Source organism: Leptodactylus fuscus, chromosome 6 (genome assembly GCF_031893055.1).
Source record: "Leptodactylus fuscus isolate aLepFus1 chromosome 6, aLepFus1.hap2, whole genome shotgun sequence".
Taxonomy (NCBI): domain Eukaryota; kingdom Metazoa; phylum Chordata; class Amphibia; order Anura; family Leptodactylidae; genus Leptodactylus; species Leptodactylus fuscus.
In genome coordinates, this window is record NC_134270.1 from 27,177,664 (window position 1) to 27,204,178 (window position 26,515).

Sequence of the window (26,515 nt, forward strand, 5' to 3'; positions counted from 1 at the left end):
GTCGCGTTTTTCTACACTTTGTGACTTCATCTCTATTTGTGGCCAGTGGATTGGAAAATCCTTGCATTTACAGGTGGGAAACGTGTCTTAACTCTGTCCAACAGACACAGGTGCGTGACCCATCCCAAAATACCTAAACTTAAAGAGAATCGTTCACCACCCACTCCAACTCTTTGCATCCCTCAATAGGTACCACACCACTAATTCTGGTGTTTCTAGAATTTTTTTCTCTAGGCCCCACCATTCCTGAGCAATCATTGCTGTTAGTTTCGACATGCTTATACTCTCTATTGTCAGGTGGGTGGTCCTGGGCTGGGGCAGAAAGAAAGAGACCACCCACCTGACAATAGAGAGCAGAAGTGTGCTGAAACTAACAACAATGATTGCTCAGGAAGGGTGGGGGCTACAGAAAGAGTTCCAACAGTGCCAAAAGCAATGCCTATTGAAGGATGAATAAGCTAGTTAGATTTGATGGAGATGGTAAAAAAGGTCCTCTTTAAAGGGGTTTTCCAAGATTTTTATATTGGTGACCATTAGAGATGAGCGAGTCGTATTCGATCAAATACCTCCCCGCCATAGGTATGCGTGTAAGCGGCCGAACACCAAGGGATTAAACGCATCGAATAATCGATCTTCCCTCCTTACTTAAGCATTCAGCCCGTCTCCAGAGAAAAGAAGTTTGTTATACATGGGTATGGGAAGAACATACAAACTCCTTGCAGATGTTGTTCCTGGTAGGATTCAAACTCAGGACTCCAGGGCTGCCGTGCTAACCACTGAGCCACCGTGTTGCCCCTAGCTCATTGTAAAAATTAAAAACACAAGAGACTGCTGTTATTTTGGCACTATATAAAAGTCCAATCTGTGCCTCAAAAATCTAAAAAAAACTTTCACTTTTATTGTTTTGAAAAGATGGTGGAGTAAGGGTTAACATAGAAGAACTGACGCGTTTCTATATGAGCACCTATGAACCTGTCCGCATCTTGTAAGCTACCTCTGATGTTCTTAGTTGTGGATGACAGATCGGGAAGACTAGCGAGCGTTACTTTAGATTCATGAGAGCGCAAATCTGTATCAGACTGAGATAACATGGTCATGATTGAAAGCGACGTACTCGAGGATGATGGCTGAAATTCAATGAACGCATCAAGTGTATCATCGATGATTCTGTCACGTTAAGTAACGCTCTGTTTATTTCAGCATTGTTTCTGATGTAATCTCCTAATCTCCAGGAGCTCTGCAAGAAGGCGGCAATGTCTCAAGTGTGCGCTGGCTCAGGTGCCAGCAGATATATACTGGATGTAGAGGTTTTTGTTGTTCCTTGGAATGAGAATACCAAAGGTGTCTTGCAGTTCATAGACGCAGCATCTGCAATGGCTAAAGCTGGCCATACACATTTGATTTTAGACTGCTATCGCCACAGGACAGGTCATCAATAATGTGATCCGTGGAGATCTGACACCTAGACACCGCACAGATCAGCTGTTCCGGAAGCCTCCAGGTGCCAGAGGCCACTGTGGTGGACGGGGAGCCAGTGCAGACTGCTCTTACTCAAATAATAGGAGAGGAGCTACAGCCCATCCACCATATAAGAGTGAACAGGGGAACTGCAGCCCATCCACCATATAAGAGTGAACAGGGGAACTGCAGCCCATCCACCATATAAGAGTGAACTAGGGGAACTGCAGCCCATCCACCATATAAGAGTGAACAGGGGAACTGCAGCCCATCCACCATATAAGAGTGACCCGGGGAACTGCTGGCTGATCCTATTCAAGTAATAGGAGTGGAGCTGCAGTTCCCCTGTTCACTCTTAGGGTGCATTCACACGGAGTAAACGCGCCGCGCAATGTGGCGCGTTTACAGCGCGTGTACGCCGCGTTTTTTTACGGTGCGCGATTACGGTGCGTTAATTCCGCGTTAACGCGGCGTAATCGCGCACCGTAAAAAAAACGCAGCGTACACGCGCCGTAAACGCGCCACATTGCGTGGCGCGTTTACTCCATGTGAATGCACCCTAAGAGTGAACAGGGGAACTGCAGCTCCGCTCCTATTACTTGAATAGGATCAGCCTGCACTGGCTCGCCATCCACTACAGCAGTTTCTAGCACCAGGAGACTGCCAGAACAGCTGATCTGTGTGAGACCCCACACCTCACATACCGGTGACCTATCCTGTGGTCATCAGTATGTAAACTCCATTTGGGGCTGGAGAAACCCTTTAAAGGTACATTCACACAGAGGAAAATGATGAGGAATTTAGTCTGAAATGTCAGCGCTGAAAAAAAGCCTCCCATTGACTTCAATGCAAGCAGAAAAAGGAATCTATTGAAGTCAATGGGAGGTTTTTTCTCACTCGTGTTTTTGAAATTGCGACTTTTCTGCAGATTTTTCTGTAATCTGTGGATAGGAATAGCCAGAATCCTGTCCACTTTGCAGGTACTATAAAACATAGAGTTTTTTTTGCCACCGCGGCAGCCAGATTGTGGCATTTTCTATACATGGCTCCCCGGCCTTAAATAGTTATATTCAGAGATTGTTTTTGCTAATACTTAGATGCAAGTTTTAAGCTTTCACCCAGTAAATGATAAGTGCCCCTAAGTATGCCTATTTTTATTATTTTAAACCCCCGGCCTCCACAAGGGTTACTCCAATTCCTGGACAACCCCTATTAAGGGCCGAGCCGTACTTTTTTTGGGGGTAACTATATAGTAACATTTAATTTGCATAATTTTTTCGTATGGGGAATGCATAAGAAGAGCGCGTCAGCCATTGTATCACTTCTCACTCATCTAAAATCAACTTTGCGTACATAAAAATAATAATAATAATAATAATAATAATAATAATAATACAGTCCTATGAAAAAGTTTGGGCACCCCTATTAATCTTAATCATTTTTAGTTCTAAATATTTTGGTGTTTGCAGCAGCCATTTCAGTTTGATATATCTAATAACTGATGGACACAGTAATATTTCAGGATTGAAATTAGGTTTATTGTACTAACAGAAAATGCGCAATATGCATTAAACCAAAATTTGACCGGTGCAAAAATATGGGCACCTCAACAGAAAAGTGACATTAATATTTAGTAGATCCTCCTTTTGCAAAGATAACAGCCTCTAGTCGCTTCCTGTAGCTTTTAATCAGTTCCTGGATCCCGGATGAAGGTATTTTGGACCATTTCTTTCTACAAAACAATTCAAGTTCAGTTAAGTTAGATGGTCGCCGAACATGGACAGCCCGCTCTCAAATGATCTGAAAACAAAGATTGTTCAACATAGTTGTTCAGGGGAAAGATACAAAAAGTTGTCTCAGAGATTTAACCTGTCAGTTTCCACTGTGAGGAACATAGTAAGGAAATGGAAGACCACAGGGACAGTTCTTGTTAAACCCAGAAGTGGCAGGCCAAGAAAAATATCAGAAAGGCAGAGAAGAAGAATGGTGAGAACAGTCAAGGACAATCCACAGACCACCTCCAAAGAGCTGCAGCATCATCTTGCTGCAGATGGTGTCACTGTGCATCGGTCAACTATACAGCGCACTTTGCACAAGGAGAAGCTGTATGGGAGAGTGATGAGAAAGAAGCCGTTTCTGCACGTACGCCACAAATAGAGTTGCCTGAGGTATGCAAAAGCACATTTGGAGAAGCCAACTTCATTTTGGAAACAAAGATTGAGTTGTCTGGTTATAAAAAAAGGCGTTATGCATGGCGTCCAAAAAGAAACAGCATTCCAAGAAAAACACTTGCTACCCACTGTAAAATTTGGTGGAGGTTCCATCATGCTTTGGGGCTGTGTGGCCAATGCCGGCACCGGGAATCTTGTTAAAGTTGAGGGTCGCATGGATTCCACTCAGTATCAGCAGATTCTTGAGAATAATGTTCAAGAATCAGTGACGAAGTTGAAGTTACGCCGGGGATGGATATTTCAGCAAGACAATGATCCAAAACACCGCTCCAAATCCTCAGGCATTCATGCAGAGGAACAATTACAATGTTCTGGAATGGCCATCCCAGTCCCCAGACCTGAATATCATTGAACATCTGTGGGATGATTGGAAGCGGGCTGTCCATGCTCAGCGACCATCTAACTTAACTGAACTTGAATTGTTTATCCAAAATACCTTTATCCAGGATCCAGGAACTGATTAAAAGCTACAGGAAGCGACTAGAGGCTGTTATCTTTGCAAAAGGAGGATGTACTAAATATTAAGGTCACTTTTCTGTTGAGGTGCCCATACTTTTGCACCGGTCAAATTTTGGTTTAATGCATATTGCGCATTTTCTGTTAGTACAATAAACCTCATTCCAATCCTGAAATATTACTGTGTCCATCAGTTATTAGATATATCAAACTGAAATGGCTGTTGCAAACACCAAAATATTTAGAACTAAAAATGATTAAGATTAATAGGGGTGCCCAAACTTTTTCATAGGACTGTATGTCTTATATGTGTTCTTTTTTCTTTTTGTTAAATGAAATAGTCTTTAATTAGGATTTTTTGGTTTTTGTGTTGCAATTTATTTTACAGTGTATTAGTGTTTGTGCATGTGAAGTGCCCTGGCATCCATTGAGGCACATCTTAGGTTATGTTATTAGGCTCAGGGTCTGTCATGTGTCTTCAGTCAACCCTTAAAATCACATTTTGTCACCTCAATGATCTACATTGGTCATGGGGTAGAAAGGTTTAATGCCAGGGACTAGAGTTCCTTTCCGACCTGTTGGTGCTGAAGGACAGCTGACAGTCACAGCTGCCCGCCAGTGGGTGATCAGGCAGGCACACGCACCATGCAAGCTCCAACATATATATGTATGAAAAGGTGTTAATGTCAGATTCTGTACAAATGTCTGTCAAAAAAAAATTCCATGAGATTCCATGTTTGAAGGTATTCTTCCCTAGAAGTCTTCAATACATACAGTCCTATGAAAAAGTTTGGGCACCCCTATTAATCTTAATCATTTTTAGTTCTAAATATTTTGCTGTTTGCAGCAGCCATTTCAGTTTTATATATCTAATAACTGATGGACACAGTAATATTTCAGGATTGAAATGAGGTTTATTGTACTAACAGAAAATGTGCAATATGTATTAAACCAAAATTTGACCGGTGCAAAAGTATGGGCACCTCAACAGAAAAGTGACATTAATATTTAGTAGATCCTCCTTTTGCAAAGATAACAGCCTCTAGTCGCTTCCTGTAGCTTTTAATCAGTTCCTGGATCCTGGATGAAGGTATTTTGGACCATTCCTCTTTACAAAACAATTCAAGTTCAGTTAAGTTAGATGGTCGCCTTGCATGGACAGCCCGCTTCCAATCATCCCACAGATGTTCAATGATATTCAGGTCTGGGGACTGGGATGGCCATTCCAGAACATTGTAATTGTTCCTCTGCATGAATGCCTGAGTCGATTTGGAGCGGTGTTTTGGATCATTGTCTTGCTGAAATATCCATCCCCGGAGTAACTTCAACTTTGTCACTGATTCTTGGACATTATTCTCAAGAATCTGCTGATACTGAGTGGAATCCATGCGACCCTCAACTTTAACAAGATTCCCGGTGCCAGCATTGGCCACACAGCCCCAAAGCATGATGGAACCTCCACCAAATTTTGCAGTGGGTATCAAGTGTTTTTCTTGGAATGCTGTTATTTTTTGGACGCCATGCATAATGCCTTTTTGTATGACCAAACAACTCAATCTTTGTTTCATCAGTCCACAGGACCTTCTTCCAAAATGAAGCTGGCTTGTCCAAATGTGCTTTTGCATACCTCAGGCGACTCTGTTTGTGGCGTGCTTGCAGAAACGGCTTCTTTCTCATCACTGTCCCATACAGCTTCTCCTTGTGCAAAGTGCGCTGTATTGTTGACCGATTCACAGTGACAACATCTGCAGCAAGATGATGCTGCAGCTCTTTGGAGGTGGTCTGTGGATTGTCCTTGACTGTTCTCACCATTCTTCTCTGCCTTTCTGATATTTTTCTTGGCCTGCCACTTCTGGGCTTAACAAGAACTGTCCCTGTGGTCTTCCATTTCCTTACTATGTTCCTCACAGTGGAAATTGACAGGTTAAATCTCTGAGACAACTTTTTGTATCCTTCCCCTGAACAACTATGTTGAACAATCTTTGTTTTCAGATCATTTGAGAGTGGGCTGTCTATGCTCGGCGACCATCAAACTTAACTGAACTTGAATTGTTTTGTAAAGAGGAATGGTCCAAAATCCCTTCATCCAGGATCCAGGAACTGATTAAAAGCTACAGGAAGCGACTAGAGGCTGTTATCTTTGCAAAAGGAGGATGTACTAAATATTAATGTCACTTTTCTGTTGAGGTGCCCATACTTTTACACCGGTCAAATTTTGGTTTAATACATATTGCACATTTTCTGTTAGTACAATAAACCTCATTTCAATCCAGAAATATTACTGTGTCCATCAGTTATTAGATATATCAAACTGAAATGGCTGTTGCAAACACCAAAATATTTAGAACTAAAAATGATTAAGATTAATAGGGGTGCCCAAACTTTTTCATAGGACTGTATGTATGGGACCATGAAAGTACATGGTCATGTGTATAGGGCCATAGAAATGAATGGGTCAGTGTGCTAGCCATGAAAAACTCGACTAGTACACTGAACACAGTCATGTGCATGAGACCCAAAACTCAGGACAGATCCTATTCCTGTAAGTTATGCAGCCCGGTTTTAGAGGAGAAAAATAGGGAAAAAAAAATTTCAGGCAAAAAATGGTAAAATATTTAATATATGGGAGTTGTAGTTTTGGAACAGCTGCAAGGCCACATTGACAGGTGACCCTGCAGCTGTACGGGGATGTATAGGGCGTTTTTTTTGTGGGGCCAGGTGTACTTTTTAGATATACCATTTTGGGAAATGTTTATTGCTTAGATCACCTTTTATTTAATTCAGAGGCAAAACAGAGAGAAAAACCCAGCGGTTTAGCACTTTTGATTTTGACGTTCACTGTACATAAAAATATTAGTAGACCGGGCATTTTCAGACACAGGGATACCTAATGTGTATGTTTCACAGTAATGTTATACTTTTATATGTATTCTAGGGAAAGGAGGTGAACTTTTATTTATTTTATTTTTTATTATATTTTTTTTAAGTTTTTTTTTTTTTTTTTCTATTTTAATATCCCCCGCCTAGGGGGCTTGAACCTGCAATCATTTGATTGCAAGTCCCATAGACGGCAATACAAGTGTATTGCCGTCTATGGGAGATTCTATACATTACTATCGCGGAGGGTCATAGACCAGCCGCGATAGTAATATATATCTATGACAAGCCTTGGAGCCTTCATTAGGCTCCCAGCTGTCATCGGAACAGGTCGGCTCCTGCGGCCTCGCCATGCAGGAGCCGGCTTGCATCACTAAAGGTATGGGGCCGGTGGGGGGGGCTAACTGACTGCCGGGACCTGTGGAGGAGGAGTGGATTTGCAGCATGGCCGCGCTACTGCCACCGCTGATTTTCTTCAGCGGCAGTAGCGCGGCAATCTGCAGGCCCCGGCAGCTAAGACAGTCCCCGGCATCTGCTGTAATAGACCGGCGGATGCCGGGGACTGTCTTAGCTGCCGGGGCCTGCAGATTGTCACGCTCCTGCCGCTGAAGAAAACCAGCGGTGGCAGTAGCGCGGCCATGCTGCAAACCCACATTCAGACTATAAGACGCACCCTCATTTTCCTCCGAAATCCGTCTTATAGTCTGAAAAATACGGTATATCAAACTGAAATGGCTGTTGCAAACACCAAAATATTTAGAACTAAAAATGATTAAGATTAATAGGGGTGCACAAACTTTTTCATAGGACTGTAACACCTACTGGAGTCTGTATGGCAGCTCATGAGGGCAGCTGTATGGACCTCTTGCTTTGGTGCCCAGTGGTTAGGAATTACTGACTGTTTGTTCCCATATTGCAGCCATATGTCCCAACCTCAATCCATTGGTCTACTATTCCAACTTTACGCACTATAGGTATCTAAGATGCTATAAATTTGGGTCAGAAGACTCAGACATATTACAAGTGCTAAAATGTCCTCATAGGGGGGAACTTGTTAAGTCTGGCATTTCCTACGCCACTCTTAATAAAGTCCCTGACTGGGGCAAGTCACGTCTGAATTATTCACCACTCCTCTTCACCAGAACAGAAGTCTATTACAGTCAAGACCTGATGTCGATTTCCTATGTAACTCACACCAATAAATTTAAAATATGCCTGAGGAAGGGGGCTAGAAGCCTCGAAAGCTTGCAATCTGACATGATTTAATTATGGGAAGAATATGCAAATCTGTCTTCAATGATGTAATTAGGAAGTCAGGTGCCTCAGTGTTGCAAACCAATAGAGGGCGCTCACTGGAATGTGCAAGTCTGTCTTCCCTGATGTAATTAGGAAGACAGAATCTCAGTGATATAGCCCAATAGAGGCTGCTCCCTTTAGCATCATGCTCGACCTTCCAAGAGGCCTTTGTTTTGCAATGATGCTGGGATTATTACCAGGTATAGTCTCTCAACCGAGGACAGCCGTTTCGATGTTATTGCATCTCGTCAGCCCGGTCTAGAGAAGACTAACCTGGTAGAGGTGAGAGGCTTAGACAGGGTTAGGGGGATATTGTCACTCCTTGGCGAGAGACCACCGTTTAGGTGTGTGGAGACTTATTAAGCCTTTAGCACTCCACTGTGCAATTCTTCCCATGGTCCCTTGCACAGTGGAGTGCTAAAGGCTCAAAGAGGACCTTTCACCACTTTTGGGCACATGCAGTGTTATATAGTGAATTCAGCGCACTGTCGGCTTTCCCGATCTGTGCCCGGTGTAAAGAGCTTACGGTGCCGGTACCGTAGTGCTCTATGGTCAGAAGGGCATTTCTGACAGTCAGTCAGAGACTTCCTTCTGCCTCGCGGCGCCTATCGCGCTGTGCTGTGGAGCGGGGAGGAACTCCCCCCTCCCCTCCTGATAATGCTCGTCTGTGGACGAGCTGTGTGAGCAGAGGGAGGGGGCGTTCCTCCCCGCTCCACAGTACAGCGCGATAGGCGCCGCGAGGCAGAAGGACGTCTCTGACTGACTGTCAGAAATGCCCTTCTGACCATAGAGCACTACGGTACCGGCACCGTAAGCTCTTTACACCGGGCACAGATCGGGAAAGCCGACAGTGCGCTGAATTCAGCGCACTGTCGGCTTTCTGGCAGTATATAACACTGCATGTGCCCAAAAGTGGTGAAAGGTCCTCTTTAAGTCTCCACACACCTAAATGGTGGTCTCTCGCCAAGTAGTGACGATATCCCCCTAATTATTTAATTAGCCATTAAAAAAGGTGTCAACTACTAAAGACTCAATTTTTTTTATATTTCATATCCACTCGCTAGCACGGTACAAAGATATTTTTCCTTATACCAATAAATTTGTCAGGCCAGGGTAGGGATACCTTTGTTCTCTGCCTCATCCCACACACTGTCACAAAAATTGGTGAACGAAGTGAAAGAACGAGAAACCTTGGGTGGAAGAAACAGCAGTACACCAAAGATGAGCCCCATTACCCCCCATCAACATGGCATTATATCAATGCCATTACCGATAGGTAGGGCCTCAAAACCTCGTTTGATCATCCTGAATGATCTTCTCTTCTACCAAACAAGCGTTATTTTCTTGCCTTTCTCCTCCGAGAGTGTGGAGGAAGCATCTGCGGCGGTGAAGTGTGCCTTTTTGCTGTTATACAAAGCAGTAGAAATTGTGACTTTTTCTTTGTACGTGTTCAGTCAATTATCTCTTTTTTGACACCTGCCAACTGCTGCGGTGACGTGTCTCCTGTTTATTATCTGAATAATCCTTTGTAGGTAACAGGACAAAAAAACAAGCATGTTGTTTCACACAGACCTCCTTCAAAGCCGAAATCCTTCTTCCCTGTGAAGACACATGCTTTCCGCTACGTGGTTCGGGAGGAGATATTTCTTTATATAAATAATTGTGAGCGCCGTACACCGCAACACAAAGGCTTATATTTAATTCAGGAGAATCTTGCATTTCGCGAATACATTTACCTCCGTATGAGGCGCGATAAAGAGACGTAGACTATCTGCTAATATTGCTTACCTTGTCATTAGACTCCAGAAGGTGGAGGAATCTGGCGGGCGGTGGGACAAACATGACACCTTCAAAGGACACTTGGCCCATTTGCGCTCTTTTGTTTGGAGGTGGAAGAGAAGTGTCTTCATCATCAACTGAGATCTGGGGATATTCTAGGAGGAACATAAATGCCAAAATGGAGACATCAGTCACAAGCTGCAGGGGAACCGAGTGTCTTCAAGTACAAATGAGGACGTCAGCATACTGTACAACAAAGGAAAAATTGTCATTCTGAATACATTGACCCCAAACCAGTAAGGAGTTAGGAAATGTTATTAGTATATGGTTATCCGAGCTATATGGATTACCACATTAAAGGTCGCCAGAACTCGAAACGGCGCAAAATATAGGACAATTATACAATATATATTCTATAGTCGCAAACTGCTAAAAATAACGCCAGATTTCACGTGTTTTCTGCAAGTGCTTTAGTGGGCACCTTGTTTGTGTTCCCTATGGAGAAATGTCTGACAATAACCCATACTATGCCGCATTTTGGGGCAAAAAATGGATCAAAAGGGAGGAAAACACCAAGTAAAAACCACATTGTTAGTGTTTCATATTTCCTATTGGAAAAACATCAAAATCAAATGCTATTTTCTAAAAATGCTAAGTGTGACCCGATTCCCAACAATACACAGTCTGTATCGCTACATGGGCCGATTCCCAATTGTTGTGTCCACTTTGTGGATTTCAAATTTGGAGGGAGGAAAATCTATGCAGCAGTTCACATTGACAACAATGGGGAAGGAATACGTGCAGTTTGTGTGCAGATTTCAGTATGGGGATGCAGACCCAAAACTGGATGGTAAAGAAGGTATGAGATAGAAAATACATAGATACATAGAAAGATATAAGATTAATAGATAAATATTAGTAATACTGGTAAGTAAGGAAAAAAAAGGGTAGTAGAATAGATAGATAGATAGATAGATAGATAGATAGATAGATAGATAGATAGATAGATAGATAGGAGATAGATAGATGATAGATAGATAGATAGATAGATAGATAGATAGATAGATGATAGATAGATAGATGATAGATAGATAGATAGATAGATAGATAGATAGATAGATAGATAGATAGATAGATAGGAGATAGATAGATAGATAGATAGATAGATAGATAGATAGATGATAGATAGATAGATGATAGATAGATAGATAGATAGATAGGAGATGGATAGATAGATAGATAGATAGATAGATAGATAGATAGAGATAAGAGTAATGGATAGATAGAGACAGGTAAGAGCAATAGAAAGATAAAGAGCAATAGATAGATACCTAAGAGATTAATTCACAGATTGATACATATCAGAATAGTAGATAGATAGAAGATAGATAGATAGATAGATAGATAGATAGATAGATAGATAGATAGATAGATGATAGATAGATGAGATAGATAGATAGATAGATAGATAGATAGATGATAGATAGATGAGATAGATAGATAGATAGATAGATAGATAGATAGATAGATAGATAGATAGATAGATAGATAGATAGATATTATTATTATTATTATTATTATTATTATTATTATTATTATTATTGTTTATTTATATAGCGCCATTAATTCCATGGTGCTTTACATTTGGGGGTTACATACAATACACAAAATATACAGGTACATATCATACTAACAGTGATCGGCTGGCACAGTGGGGTAGAGGGCCCTGCCCGCGAGGGCTTACAATCTGTGAGGGAAGGGGTGTAGAGACAGAAGGAGAGGGGGAGACTGTACAGATGGCAGTGAGGTGATAGTGTTATTGGAGGTTGTAGGCCTTCCTGAATAGGGGAGTCTTCAGGGCCTTCTTGAAGCCTGTGATTGTGGGGATCAGTCTTATGTGTCGTGGTAAGGAGTTCCAGAGTATGGGGGATGCACGGGAGAAATCTTGGAGACGGTTGTGTGAGGAGCGGATGAGGGCAGAGCGGAGTAGGAGGTCATTGGAGGATCTGAGGTTACATGTGGGCAGGTAGCGGGAGATTAGGTTGGAGATATATGGAGGGGACAGGTTGTGGATGGCTTTGTATGTTAGCGTTAGTAACTTGAACTCAATTCGCTGGGCTATGGGTAGCCAGTGAAGGGACTGGCAGAGGGGAGCAGCCGATGAAGATCGGGGGGTGAGGTGGATTAAGTGAGCAGCACAGTTTAAGGTGGACTGGAGGGGGGCGAGGGTGTTTGCCGGGAGTCCATGGAGAAGGGTGTTGCAGTAATCTAAGCGGGAGATTATGAGGGCCTGGACAAGCATCTTGGTAGTTTCTGGGGTGAAGAAGGAGCGGATTCGGTGGATGTTCTTGAGCTGAAGGCGACAGGAGGTGTTGAGGGTTTGAATATGTGGTTTGAAGGATAAGTCGGAATCCAGGGTTACCCCAAGGCATCGGGCCTGTGGGACAGGGGTAATTGTGGTTCCATTAACTTTGATAGATGGGTCAGGTGGAGGGGCCATACAGGATGGGCTGAAGATGATAAACTCTGTTTTCTCCATGTTCAGTTTGAGAAAGCGGGAGGAGAGGAAGGAGGCTACGGCCGCTAGACAATCTGGAACTCTGGCCAGCAGGGAGGTAATGTCTGGTCCAGAGATATATATTTGGGTGTCGTCGGCATAGCAATGGTACTGAAAGCCATGAGATTCTATGAGTTGGCCCAGGCCAAGGGTGTAGATGGAGAACAGGAGGGGTCCTAGGACGGAGCCTTGGGGGACACCTACAGAGAGAGGGCGAGGTGAGGAGGTGGTGTGCGAGTGGGAGACGCTGAATGTGCGGTCAGAGAGGTATGAGGAGATCCATGAAAGGGCCAAGTCTGAGATACCAAGGGATGAGAGAATTTCTAACAGGAGGGAGTGGTCAACTGTGTCAAAGGCAGAGGAGAAGTCGAGGAGGAGGAGGACAGAGTAATGGCGCTTGGCTTTGGCGGTTAGCAGGTCGTTAGTGACTTTTGTTAGGGCAGTTTCAGTGGAGTACCGGGGTCTGAAGCCTTACTGAAGTCTGTCAAAGAGCAGGTTGGACGAGAGATAGGAGGAGAGTTCTGAGTGGATGATAGATAGATAGATAGGAGATAGATAGATAGATAGATAGATGATAGATAGATAGATGATAGATAGATAGATAGATAGATAGATAGATAGATGATAGATAGATAGATAGATAGATAGATAGATAGATAGATAGATGATAGATAGATAGATAGATAGATAGATAGATAGATAGATAGATAGATAGATAGATGGGATAGATAGATAGATAGATAGATAGATAGATGATAGATAGATAGATAGATAGACAGACAGACAGACAGACAGACAGACAGACAGATAGACAGACAGACAGACAGACAGACAGACAGACAGACAGACAGATAGATAGATAGATAGATAGATAGATAGATAGATAGATAGGATAGATAGATAGATAGATAGATAGATAGATAGATAGATAGATGATAGATAGATAGATAGATAGATAGATAGATAGATGATAGATAGATAGATAGATAGATAGATAGATAGATAGATGATAGATAGATAGATAGATAGATAGATAGAAAGATAGGAGATAGATAGATAGATAGATAGATAGATAGATAGATAGATAGATAGATAGATACAGATAAGAGTAATGGATAGATAGAGACAGGTAAGAGCAATAGAAAGATAAAGAGCAATAGATAGATACCTAAGAGATTAATTCACAGATTGATACATATCAGAATAGTAGATAGATAGATGATAGATAGATAGATAGATAGATAGATAGATAGATAGATAGATAGACAAAATATGTATATGACCGCACCAGTATAGGCATAGGGTGCTCACCAACGGGAAATGGATTTGTTCTGTTCAATATAACTCCAAAAAAGCAGGCCAAAACTTTTTTTTTCACAATTTTGGTGTGCCGCCTGCTTTTTTGGAGTGAGTTAGTTAGGATAGATAGATAGATAGATAGATAGATAGATAGATAGATAGATAGATAGATAGGGGCAACACGGTGGCTCAGTAGTTAGCCTTGCAGCATGGAGTCCTGGGTTCAAATCCTACCAGGAACAACATCTGCAAGGATTTTGTATGTTCTCCCCTTGTTTGTGTGGATTTCTTCAAGAAAATGGGAAAATGTATATCGTGGGGCTCACAAATCTACATAAAAAAGATAGGAGATAGATAAGATAATCCCCCCTCCATCTGACGCTCCTTACCATATCTGCACAGGTAGATCAGTCTATACACAGTTAATATAGAAATAAAAGTGCCGGTATTTTTAGGATTATATATGATAATCATTTCTATTTTCTCCTCACTATTCCATGTGGGAAAACACATCGGCGCTTGTAACACGTAATAATCTTATCAATGCAATAACAATTCCTTAGGGCAGTTAACAGATTTACTACATGGGGGTAAAAGCTATGTGAAAAATGTAAAGATTTGTAATTATTTGATAAAGATATGGAATTTCTTGGAGAAATACTTTATGACAGCCGCACCAAAGAATGTAAGAAATGAGCTTTATCATAAGACATCCATCACCAAGCACCAGAGTGGAACAATTCCTATAGATACCAAAAGACAGACTGGGAATTGCCAAATGTTGGGAAGTCTCTCCGGTGTAATGTTCGCTCTGCAGGCTTTGTTCTGGTATTCGCTGTTAGGATCTGATTTGTAGCACTTAGAGGTTTCTGGCAAAACAAGCAGGAACTTTTTCATGCAACTATGACAACAACATGGCAAAAAATGCAAAAATGTCAACGGACAGAAACCTCATATGACTCACATAATAAGTAAGTCACATTAAGTTATTGCCAGGGGGCAACTCCATTGGAAATGGGCATAATGGACCCCATGGACTAAACTAACTAAACTACTGACCACATCAGCCTCCTGGCACTAAGCAAACTAGTAGACCCCCATACACTAGATCAGTAACGCTTTTATATCCAAGATTAAGGATTTGGACTGTTAACTGTTTCGTTACTCTAGGGCATGGAAGAAGCTTCCTTTAAAGAGGACCTTTCACCCCCTCCAACACGTCTAGTTATTTACATCGATTAATAGCTGCTGCTCCTCTGATTCACGCAGAGTTGGATTTTTTTCTCTAGCCCCCGCCGTTCCTGAGCAATTAATGCTGTTGGCTTTGGTGCCTGTACTATTAGGGGGCAGTGTCAGGCAGGAGCAGACAAGGGGTGTGATTCTAAGCTCTGACACTGGCTGCCTCTGATTGGAGCTCTGAATCACGCCCCCTGCCTGACTCCACCTTTCTGAGTGTGAATAGCACATCAGGCACCAAAACTACCTGCACTTGTAGCTTGGCAATGGTGTGGGCTACAGAAAAAAATAATTGAACTGCACTGGAATCAGCAGATCGGTGCCTACTAACAGATGCTAGAATTGGTGGAGATGGTGAAAGGTCCACTATAAGATTAAGTACCCACATTGCAGAAACACAGTTTTATTTGTTGCAGATTTTGCTGCATTTTTTTTTTAGCCAAACCCAGTAGTGGCTACAGAAGGAATGAGAAATATATAGGAAGCTCCTATACATCGTCTTCTACTCAATCCTGGCTTTGGCTCTAAAAAAATGCCGTAAATTCTGCAACGGAAAAGTCAGATTTTCTACAACGAGGGCTGTAGCCTAAACAAATTAGTTCTCCCAAGGAGTTTTCCAGGCGTAAATCAATATTTTATAATAATGACCTACTGAAACGATATGGTGGGTCTCGACACCTGACCCAACAGAGATCAGCTGTTGCAGGAGCCTCCGGGTGCCAGAAGCTGCTAGTGGATGGGGACCTGAATAGTGGTGCTTCGGGGATATTGCAGCATCTCTCCTATTAATTCAGTAGGAAAGGTGCTGCATGAACTCCCCATCCTCTAGCACAGGGGTAGGGAACGTACGGCTCTCCAGCTGTTGCAAAACTACAACTCCCAGCATGCATACTGGCTCTGCTGTTCTGGGAACTCCCATGGAAGTGAATGGAGCATGATGGGAGTTGTAGTTTCACAGCAGCTGGAGAGCCAAAGGTTCCCTACCCCTGCTCTAGCAACTTCCAACACCTAGGCGCTGCTGGAACAGCAGATCTGTGTTCCGGACCCCAACCAAATCCTATATTGATGACCTTTCCTTTGGATAGGCCATCATTAGGAAAACTTTATTTGGGGCCAGAAAACCCCTTTAAATCAGTTATGCTGTATATGGCCTGTCTATTGTTATTACTAGAGATGAGCGAACAGTAAAATGTTCGAGGTTCGATATTCGTTTCGAGTAGCCCCTCAATGTTCGACTACTCTAATCGAATATTGAACCCTATTATAGTCTATGGGGGGAAAATGCTCGTTTCAGGGGTAGGCAACGTTCGATCAAATTATACTTATCAAGTCCATGAGTGAGGGTCGGACTGCATCCTCCGAGAAATCTTCTCTGTGCAGCGAATGGAAAAGTTCGATGCAGAACCAGCATTGATTGGCCGAATGCTATACAGTCGGCCAATCAACGCTGGTTCTTCACCTACCTTTAGAAGTCTTCTCCGTACAGCGTCCCCGCGGCGTCTTCGGGCTCTGAATTCACTCTGCCAGGCATAGGGCCTGGGCAGAGCAGACTGCGCATGTCCACACTACAAGCGGGCATGCGTAGTCAGCTCTGCCCAGGCCCGATGCCTGGCAGAGTGAATTCAGAGCCGGAAGATGCCACGGGGAAGCTGCACGGAGAAGACTTCTAAAGGTAGGAGAAGAACCAGCGTTGATTGGCCGACTGTATAGCATTCGGCCAATCAATGCTGGTTCTGCATCGAACTTTTCCATTCGAACAGCGAGTGGTACTCGATCGAGTACGAGTATTTCGAATACCGTAGTATTCCATTGAATACCTACTTGATCGAATACTACTCGCTCATCTCTAGTTATTACCAAATTTGTCTGAAATTCAGATAAACTCGTTTCCAGGATGGTCGTCCGTCCCCATGTTGCGATGGATGGAGTGCCCAGTAAAGCTCGTGCAGTTCAGTGGATCAATGTGTTGACACCAGTACATTTGCTACATTGACTATAACTAGGAAAAAATACAGAGCTGCAATTTCTCAGCCTGGAAACGTCTCTTCAAAGTAGACTTCTTGGAGTGTATGATCGTGAACTTTACAGCATTTACAGCCGAGAAGAACCTTAAATTATACTATGGTGTTTCATTAAGTTAAAAATCCATCTTTCTCCATGAAAGGTCTTTATTTTCTAATTGCGATACATTAGATGAGAGTTAAGCATTTTACAGCCACAAGGACGTTCCATCTCACCATTAGCTTTAGCTGAGGTAGCACTATTAATGCTCTGGGCAATGACTAGGAACCAAATTGCTTGCAGCATAATTGTAATTTCTTAATGCACTCAAAAGTCCAAGGAGATGTTACTATTTCTTACTATTTCTTTCGAGGTTGCAATGAAAGTAAGAGGTCGGGGAACATATTAATGGCTTATTTTTTCCCCTAACAATAGTGGGGGTTGCCCTAAATAATTTTGAGGGTTACATGATGGGACAGGGCCATGTGTATGAAGCCTATATGGTGACACGCAGAGTGCCTATAGCTCCGCTATAAGGTGCCTCTATAGGGCACAGTGTTATGCAGGTATTCATTTCAGGAATATTAGGAGTCATAAGGAAGTATAGTATGACCCCATAAACATATACGAGTGCCATATAATAGCCCTATACACTTTGTAACTTGTATGGAGTTATAATACTGCTACACGCACAGGGCATAATGCAGACTATGCATAAAAAGCTCAATAAATGTTTTAACAACGTAGAACAATAAGAAGCAGAATGGATGTAGCAGCCAGGGTCGGCCTGGTGGGGTCAGGGATCGGTGCGGGACCCAGAAGTGGTTCCTCCACCTATGAAATATTCATGGCAGATTCACAGAAAAATCATAAAAATCTGGGAATACCGGGGCAATGCGGTAGCTTAGTGGTTAGCCTTGCAGCGCTGGAGTCCTGGGTTCGAATCCCACCAGGAACAACATCTGCAAGGAGTTTGTATGTTCTCCCCGTGTTTGCGTGGATTTCCTCCCATTCTACAAAGACATACTGATGGGAAAAAATGTACATTGTGATCCTTATATGGGGCTCACAATCTACATAAAAAAATAAAAAATTCTGAGAATACCCAGCTGAAGGCCACCTTTCACCACCTCTACCAATTCCAACTCCTGATTTTAGACTGCTGTCTTTTGGTTCCACACAGCTTACCCCATGTCCAGCTATACCCCTGAAGTGTTTTGTTTATTAACAAACTTTCCCCCGATCACCATCCGCTCTTATAATAATTAAAAGGTTGTAACTGAGATAAGAGAGGGTTGTGATGGGGGAAGGTTTGACTCCTGTACTCAGAAGGACCTGTGTGACATCAGACAGTCACGTGACTGAGTAGGCGTGTCTTTGTATCCTGCGCAGTGCAGGAAGAGATGAAGAGACGTGTGGTCTAAGGTACTGGGGGAGGGGGGGTTATGTGAGGTGTGGCGTGGACTGTGCATGTGGGGAGATGTGGGATGCAGGGAGGACTGTGTGTGAGGGGGAGATGTGGGGTGTACTGTGGGGGGAGAGTTGGGTGCAGTGTGTACTGTATGGGGGGAGAGGTGGGGTGCATGGTGTACTCAATGAGAAATGGATGGCAATGGGCAGAGTCCATTTAGAAGTGGGTGGAGCTAAATTTACAGCGGACTGTCCACATTCTGTCCCTCTTTATGTCCTTTAATAGTTGGGAGGTATGTTTAAGGATAGACAATTGTCCCACGTATGCTAAGCTTTCATTTAATAACTACTGAAATAATGGTAAGAAAGCAAGTATCTCCATCAGTGTGTAAGTTTACATGCACATGACCATGTGCATTGTAGGGTCCATGGGAAAACGACACACCATGTGCATTTTTGCCCTCCAAAGGCCATTTGTTTCCTGTAGAGAGCCCCCCTACATGGACTTGTGACAATATACAGGCACGTTTTGGGGGCCATAGAATATAATGGGTCAGAATTTGTGTACATGGAGCATAAGGTTGAGGACATACAATTCAGCTCCAGCTGCCAACACACTGTGCCAGCAGCCTTGCCCACCAACAGAAGGCAATAGCTGCCCACTTCTGCGTGTTACAATGTGCGCCTGTTTTTGACCGTGGGTGGGGGAGGCTTCAGACACAGCGGGGATGTGGACATTGCCGCACTGTGTGTGCGTTCACCCTATGTCAGACATCTGTTTCTAGGGTGAGCCTTAAAAAAGCAGGTCCCTCACAGCTCACATACCCAGTCTCACCCAAGTAAAGACGAGTTACCCTGCTCAGCCCTAGAAAAGCTCTAAGATACTTCTGATGTCATCTGAACAGAAATTAGCGCATCATTAACTGTGTTATGCCGGTTAAGACAATGTCACAAAACCACCTTAATTGGCCTATTATTTTTTAATGACTGAGTAATTTGGTGGCTCTTGGTATGTAGATGGAGATCTTTATTCAATTAGATGAAATTGCTCTGTATTTTATTGTCACTTCCTATGTAACCTCATCTAAAAGTCAAAAACACCATCTGAGCTGACAACGTAAAAGGCTCTGCTGAAGGTTTAACGTCCGTCTTCAGTAACTGTGAAGGAAACCTCAACAGAAAGAAAGATTTCTATGAATTAACCACTATTATATCTATTATATTCTATCTGTAGGCTGTTCCTATTGTATTCCAATTAGTTATATTTGTCATTCAGGAGCTTACACTCCGCCCCAGTGAGAAATAGGGGAACGATCTCAATTAGAGATGGGTGAACCTCTCAAGATTCATTTCATGCTCAGGTTTGGTGGCTTGGGTCCCTTATTACTTTTGGGTCAAACAAGTTTGGTATGAACCACACCTTAAATAGTATTGAAACATGGTATAAACACAATTACAGCTTCAAGGAACCTACATATAAAAATAGTGTAGAAGAATGTCAGGGCTCCTAGGAACCTATCTATAAAACATAGTGCAGAATACTGTCAGGGCTCCTAGGAACCTATCTATAAAACATAGTGTATGACACTGTCAGGGCTCCTAGGAACCTATCTATAAAACATAGTGTAGCACACTGTCAGGGCTCCTAGGAACCTATCTATAAAACAGTGTAGAATACTGTCAGGGCTCCTAGGAACCTATCTATAAAACATAGTGTAGAATACTGTCAGGGCTCCTAGGAACCTATCTATAAAACATAGTGTAGAACACTGTCAGGGCTCCTAGGAACCTATCTATAAAACATAGTGTAGCACACTGTCAGGACTCCTAGGAACCTATCTATAAAACATAGTGTAGAATACTGTCAGGGCTCCTAGGAACCTATCTATAAAACATAGTGTAGAACACTGTCAGGGCTCCTAGGAACCTATCTATAAAACATAGTGTATAACACTGTCAGGGCTCCTAGGAACCTATCTATAAATCATAGTGTAGAACACTGTCAGGGCTCCTAGGAACCTATCTATAAAACATAGTGTAGAACACTGTCAGGGCTCTTAGGAACCTATCTATCCAATTTCTAGCTCTTTAAGGCAAACACAACTGAAGTTATGTCAATGTGAAAATGACATTATTATACTCTGGGGTCTCTTCAGACCTTAGAGTATCATAAATGGATGCCCAGGAGAGGTGTAATAATAAATTCATACCCACGTTTTGTTACCTCTCTGTGATGTCATTGGCCCAGGGGTTACTGCTGAAGTCTGTGATTTGGCCACCAGTGGTCACATGGGCACGCTTAGGCCAGGCCAATAACGCCACAGAAGAGCATCGGGTGTCACCAGGAAAGTACCAAACACCTCCAGGAAGCTCAAATGAGGTAACAAAAGTAGAGTATGAATGTTTTTATTTTTTAAACCTCTCTTGTGTCTATTATACTCTGCATGGCCATTTTAGTTTGCCTGCGACAAATTTCCCTACAATATTGTTTGATTCCCAATTTGGAATTTTCGGGTCAAACCAGGCTTTGTACGAACCAATTCACCTATCTCTACGTTCAATAGAGATGCAAGGGTAATGCAGGATTTCACAGAAAGGTGCCAGAATTTGTTAAATGGAACCGGTAGGTGGGTTTTCCACCTTAAACCGATCCCAGCATCCAGTAATGATTTTTCCTATGGAGCCTCTCACCAAGACTTCTGATACTGAAACATCAAGTTCTAAGCTTTTAAAGCCTCAGATTGACATATGCAAATCATGCGTAGAGCACAGCGGCATTTGTTTGGCACGCCGTGGCATTTCTTTGTTGGCGAGGCTTTGGAATCACAACAGATTGACTGGTGAGGGTTGAGTCAAAAAAGTTGGAGAAGCCATGTTCTCGAAGACATGAAAGACATCCCACTGCCTTATCACAATCTTCCTCATTACGATTTCCAGCATGACTTAGTTTATCAAATGTTTACATGCCTTTCCCAGACAGGGAATAGTTTTTTCTGTTTCTTCTTCCTTCTTGACATTTTGATAAATTTCAATACACTTGTGAAAGAAGAACATAACAAGTGTCTCTTGATCTTGCAGCACAGGCCGTGGGCAATGACTGCTCTCTCTTTATAATTTAAGAGACAGGCAGAGCCTAACAAGAGTATCAGATGTGAGGCAAAGAACATGGATGGCAAGGTGTTATTTTTTTTTTTTGCTTCTTCTCTACCCAAAAAAATCAGACAAAATTTTAAAAACAAATTGGAAGTCATAAAAATAAATAATAAAAAAAACAAAGGGTGAAATATGTCTACAGCTCAGATACTAATACAAATACATCAGCTCCTTAAGGACCCGGCTATTAGTCTTTAGGTTTTTGATCTTTTTTTATGCGTTCCACAATAGGATAAACCTGTACGATTTTTTTTGTATTTTACATTTTTAGATATACAAAAGGTATAAATAAAATTTTGTTCTATCACATTTCTAAAAAAAAAAAAAAAAAAAAATTTTTGTATTAATGCATTTCGAGACACCAATTCTATGTAACTTGTCTTCCAATGATTAAAATGTAATAACCCGCCCTATATGGAGAATTGGCAGAATTTTTTTTCAACGGTAATTTTTATTAAAGATTTTCCAATACAGAAACCAGTAAATAAGACATTGGCAGAATTTAATGTCAGAAGAGGCGCTGCTGGAAAAATGTTGGGCACTCGTGAAGAGGCAAATGGAAAATCCTTACTGGGTACGACTTCCACATTTTAAATTAGTTTGTTTTGCGGACTACTGAACTACTTTCCTGTCTGTAGGATTGCTGCAGAGATTTGGCGGTAAGCAGATGGACCTCAGTATAGTCTATGGGGTCCGTGTGCTTTTACTGCACTAGCGCTTGCTCTTGTGTTTGGGATTCTGTTTGGGGGGGGGGGGTCCTCATGCGGACTCCCCCGGACGGAATCCCCCGGGGGAATGATTTGAACAAGGGGTCAGCTCATCCATCAATCAATGGCAACTGAGCTGCATTAATGGCTCCTGGCTAGGGTTGAGCGATCGGGATCCGAAAAGATCGGATTCTGATCGGCGATTGAGCAAATTTCACGATCGCGATCGGAATTCCAACCCGATCTTTTCCAGCGGGATCGAGATCGGAGGTTATCTCAAGATCGGCTCAACCCCAAAAGTGACTTTTCCCATAGAAAAGCATTGACTAGGGTTGAGGATCGGGATCGGAAAAGATCGGATTCCGATCGGCGATCGAGCAAATTTCACGATCGAGATCAGGATCGAGATTGGCTGGAAAATGATCGGAAATCGGATTTTAAAATCGATCTTGAAATCTCAAGATCGGCTCAACCCTACTCCCAGCCACTAAAGAATGTACAAACCTATCCGCTTCTGGCTCCATGCATTGTGTAGAATGGGTGTCCGAACATCTGCTTTTTGCCTAAGGTATAAATAAGATCCTGGACAACTCCTTTAAGTCTAAGACCCCATGTTGCGGAAACGCAGCTTTTTTGGTTGCAGATTCTGTTGCATTTTTTTTTTTATCCAAAGCCAAGAATGGCCACAAAAGAATTGGGAAATAAGTTCTTATATTTCAACCTTCTTCTCAATCCACTCCTGGCTTTGGCTCAAAAAACCACAACAAAATCTGCAACAAAAAAAGCTGCGTTTCTGCAAAGTGGGGCTTTTGCCTTAGAGCATTTATTGTGAACTTTACAATGGTGAAAAAGCGATCGGCGCAATTTTCACAGGGCTCAAGTACACGTAATCTATTGCCATGGACTATCCATAGACATACAGATGATTGGAAAAGCTGGGACTACTTTGTATAGTTTTGTTGTCCAAATGGACCATCCAAGATTAGAAAAAAATGCTGAATATAAAAATATCAAAAACTAATAAATCAGAAATGATTACCATTGTGTATATGTCGTCTGACTTTAAATTAGAACATGGATTTTTGCAGAATTTTTTTTATATTGACAATCCAGCTGCCGACGGACCCAGTAAGTGACTGGTGGAGGATTATTACTTATTATTTCTTATGATATAAGGCAGAGGAGACATTGTGTGATGAGAGCAAAACTGACAGCAAAGACAAAGATGTTCTAAAATAGAAGTTTCAATGGAGTGCCAGGATTTTAATGAGGTTGTTGAGTAATAAGGTTGAACTAGTAAAGCGATGTATCTACAGCAGAATATCTACTAGGAAAGAAGAAGTGGCATATGAGGCTCGTGGAGCTGTAGATTTCATCTACCATAGAAATTCTCCCTAATGGTCAGATAGCCACAGGAACAACACTCTGAATCAATAGGAGTATATACTTAGAGGCAGAGCACTTAGCACACATACATGTTTTCTGTTCCTGTTGATCAAAGCAATGCCCTGCGCGTGTAGAGATCCGGGCTCTGCCGCAGCCAGTCCAAGATGCTGAGAACGCCACCAGCTTCTTACTTTGATAAGTATGTCTTCATCTTCACAGCAGTGACTTGGGCTTGTCATATACATACTTTTTCTTGATCAAACATTTTCTAGTGGGTATTGCATAGTGCATTTAAAGGGAGTCTATTATCTGAAGCCAACATATCAACCCAGCCGCATGTACATAGGTTAGGGTCACCAGAGCCCAGCACATCAACCCAGCCCGCAGGTTAATAGGTTAGGGTCACCAGTACCAAGCACATCAACCCAGGCCACAGATAGATAGGTTAGGGTCACCAGAACCAGCATATCAACCAAGCCTGCAGGTACATAGGTTAGGGTCACCAGAGCCCAGCACATCAACCCAGCCCGCAGGTTAATAGGTTAGGGTCACCAGTACCAAGCACATCAACCCAGGCCACAGATAGATAGGTTAGGGTCACCAGAACCAGCATATCAACCAAGCCCGCAGGTAAATAGGTTAGGGTTACCAGTACCCAGCACATCAACCCAGCCCGCAGGTAAATAGGTTAGGGTTACCAGTACCCAGCACATCAACCCAGCCCACAGGTAAATAGGTTAGGGTTACCAGTACCCAGCACATCAACCAAGCCCGCAGGTAAATAGGATAGGGTCACCAGAACCAGCATAGCAACCAGCCCGCAGGTAAATAGGTTAGGGTTACCAGTACCCAGCACATCAACCCAGCCCACAGGTAAATAGGTTAGGGTTACCAGTACCCAGCACATCAACCAAGCCCGCAGGTAGATAGGTTAGGGTCACCAGTACCCAGCACATCAACCAAGCCCGCAGGTAGATAGGTTAGGGTCACCAGAGCCCAGCACATCAACCAAGCCCGCAGGTAGATAGGTTAGGGTCACCAGAACCAGCATATCAACCCAGCCCGCAGGTAAATAAATTAGGGTCACCAGTACCCAGCACATCAACCAAGCCTGCAGGTAGATAGGTTAGGGTCACCAGAGCCCAGCACATCAACCCAGCCCGCAGGTAAATAGGTTAGGGTTACCAGTACCCAGCACATCAACCCAGCCCGCAGGTAAATAGGTTAGGGTTACCAGTACCCAGCACATCAACCCAGCCCACAGGTAAATAGGTTAGGGTTACCAGTACCCAGCACATCAACCAAGCCCGCAGGTAGATAGGTTAGGGTCACCAGTACCCAGCACATCAACCAAGCCCGCAGGTAGATAGGTTAGGGTCACCAGAGCCCAGCACATCAACCAAGCCCGCAGGTAGATAGGTTAGGGTCACCAGTACCCAGCACATCAACCAAGCCTGCAGGTAGATAGGTTAGGGTCACCAGAGCCCAGCACATCAACCCAGCCCGCATGTAAATAGGTTAGGGTCACCAGTACCCAGCACATCAACCAAGCCTGCAGGTAGATAGGTTAGGATCACCAGAACCAGCATATCAACCCAGCCCGCAGGTAAATAGGTTAGGGTAAACAGTACCATGCACATCAACCCAGGCCACAGATAGATAGGTTAGGGTCACCAGAACCAGCATATCAAACAGCCCACAGGTAAATAAATTAGGATCACCAGTACCCAGCACATCAACCAAGCCCGCAGGTAGATAGGTTAGGGTCACCAGAACCAGCATATCAACCCAGGCCACAGATAGATAGATTAGGGTCATCTGAATCAAACTGTGTTTTCTCCTTTAATCAAATACTGAAAAATAAGTAAGGGATGCTGCATGGGCATTTTGGTTTTCAACAGCTTAGTCACCTCTCTCTGTTGAGAACACATGCAGGGACAGCCAAGTTTGCATGTTTAGGGAAAGGAACTCAAGAGAGAACTGTTAGCAGAAGGATGTTCTGCCCAGAGGTGTATGGCCTTCTTTAGTCACATAGGCCAAAAAACGTATGTAAATACCAATGGCTAGCCTTAGGCTCCATGCACACGATCAATGTGCGGCGTAAGGCTAGTCACTGATTGAGCCTTGACTCCCGTACTTCCAGTGTGGAAGTTTGCACTCGGATAATGCTCAGTGTGACATCCCAAGTGCATTCTCCTCTATAGGGGATTCCGATTCATTCTGTTCCAATGATACAGCGCAGGATAGGACCCGGTCTATAATCATCCATGTCATCGGAAGCCACCATAGAGGTGAATAACAGATGCACTTAGATAACTCTATGAGTGTCATCCAAGGATATTCTGCTTCAAACTCGACCCTCCATCGGGTGCACACTCGCTCATGGGCATGGGGTCTTACTTATCTATGGTCAACTATGGTTGACTTTCAAATCCCATGCATCGTGATTCGGGTGTGCATGTGTATGGGAATCTGGGAGAGATAGCTTTTTGTATGGCCCAGTCAGTATGAAAGTATCAATGGCCCACTGTCTATGGAGAGCTTACGAGAATGCCCTTCTATTCCCAAGGACCCGATGGAGTTAATGCAACACTGAGAAAGTAGTAAGGAGTTTTGTTCTTGAGAGCTTGCCACTTTTCCAAATCCTACTGTGGAAGTTTGCAAAATAA

The 26,515-nt window shown here is 43.0% G+C and overlaps 1 protein-coding gene across 1 annotated transcript in view; it reads right to left on the reverse strand.

The window, feature by feature from the left end:
* The window catches only part of MORN1 (MORN repeat containing 1), a 282,778-nt gene that overhangs the window by 117,928 nt on the left and 138,335 nt on the right, over positions 1-26,515 (reverse strand). Inside the window, exon 11 of the mRNA XM_075279633.1 lies at positions 10,107-10,252. Within this exon, the coding sequence (XP_075135734.1) occupies positions 10,107-10,252 (146 nt within the window). The remainder of the gene's footprint in view (positions 1-10,106; positions 10,253-26,515) is intronic.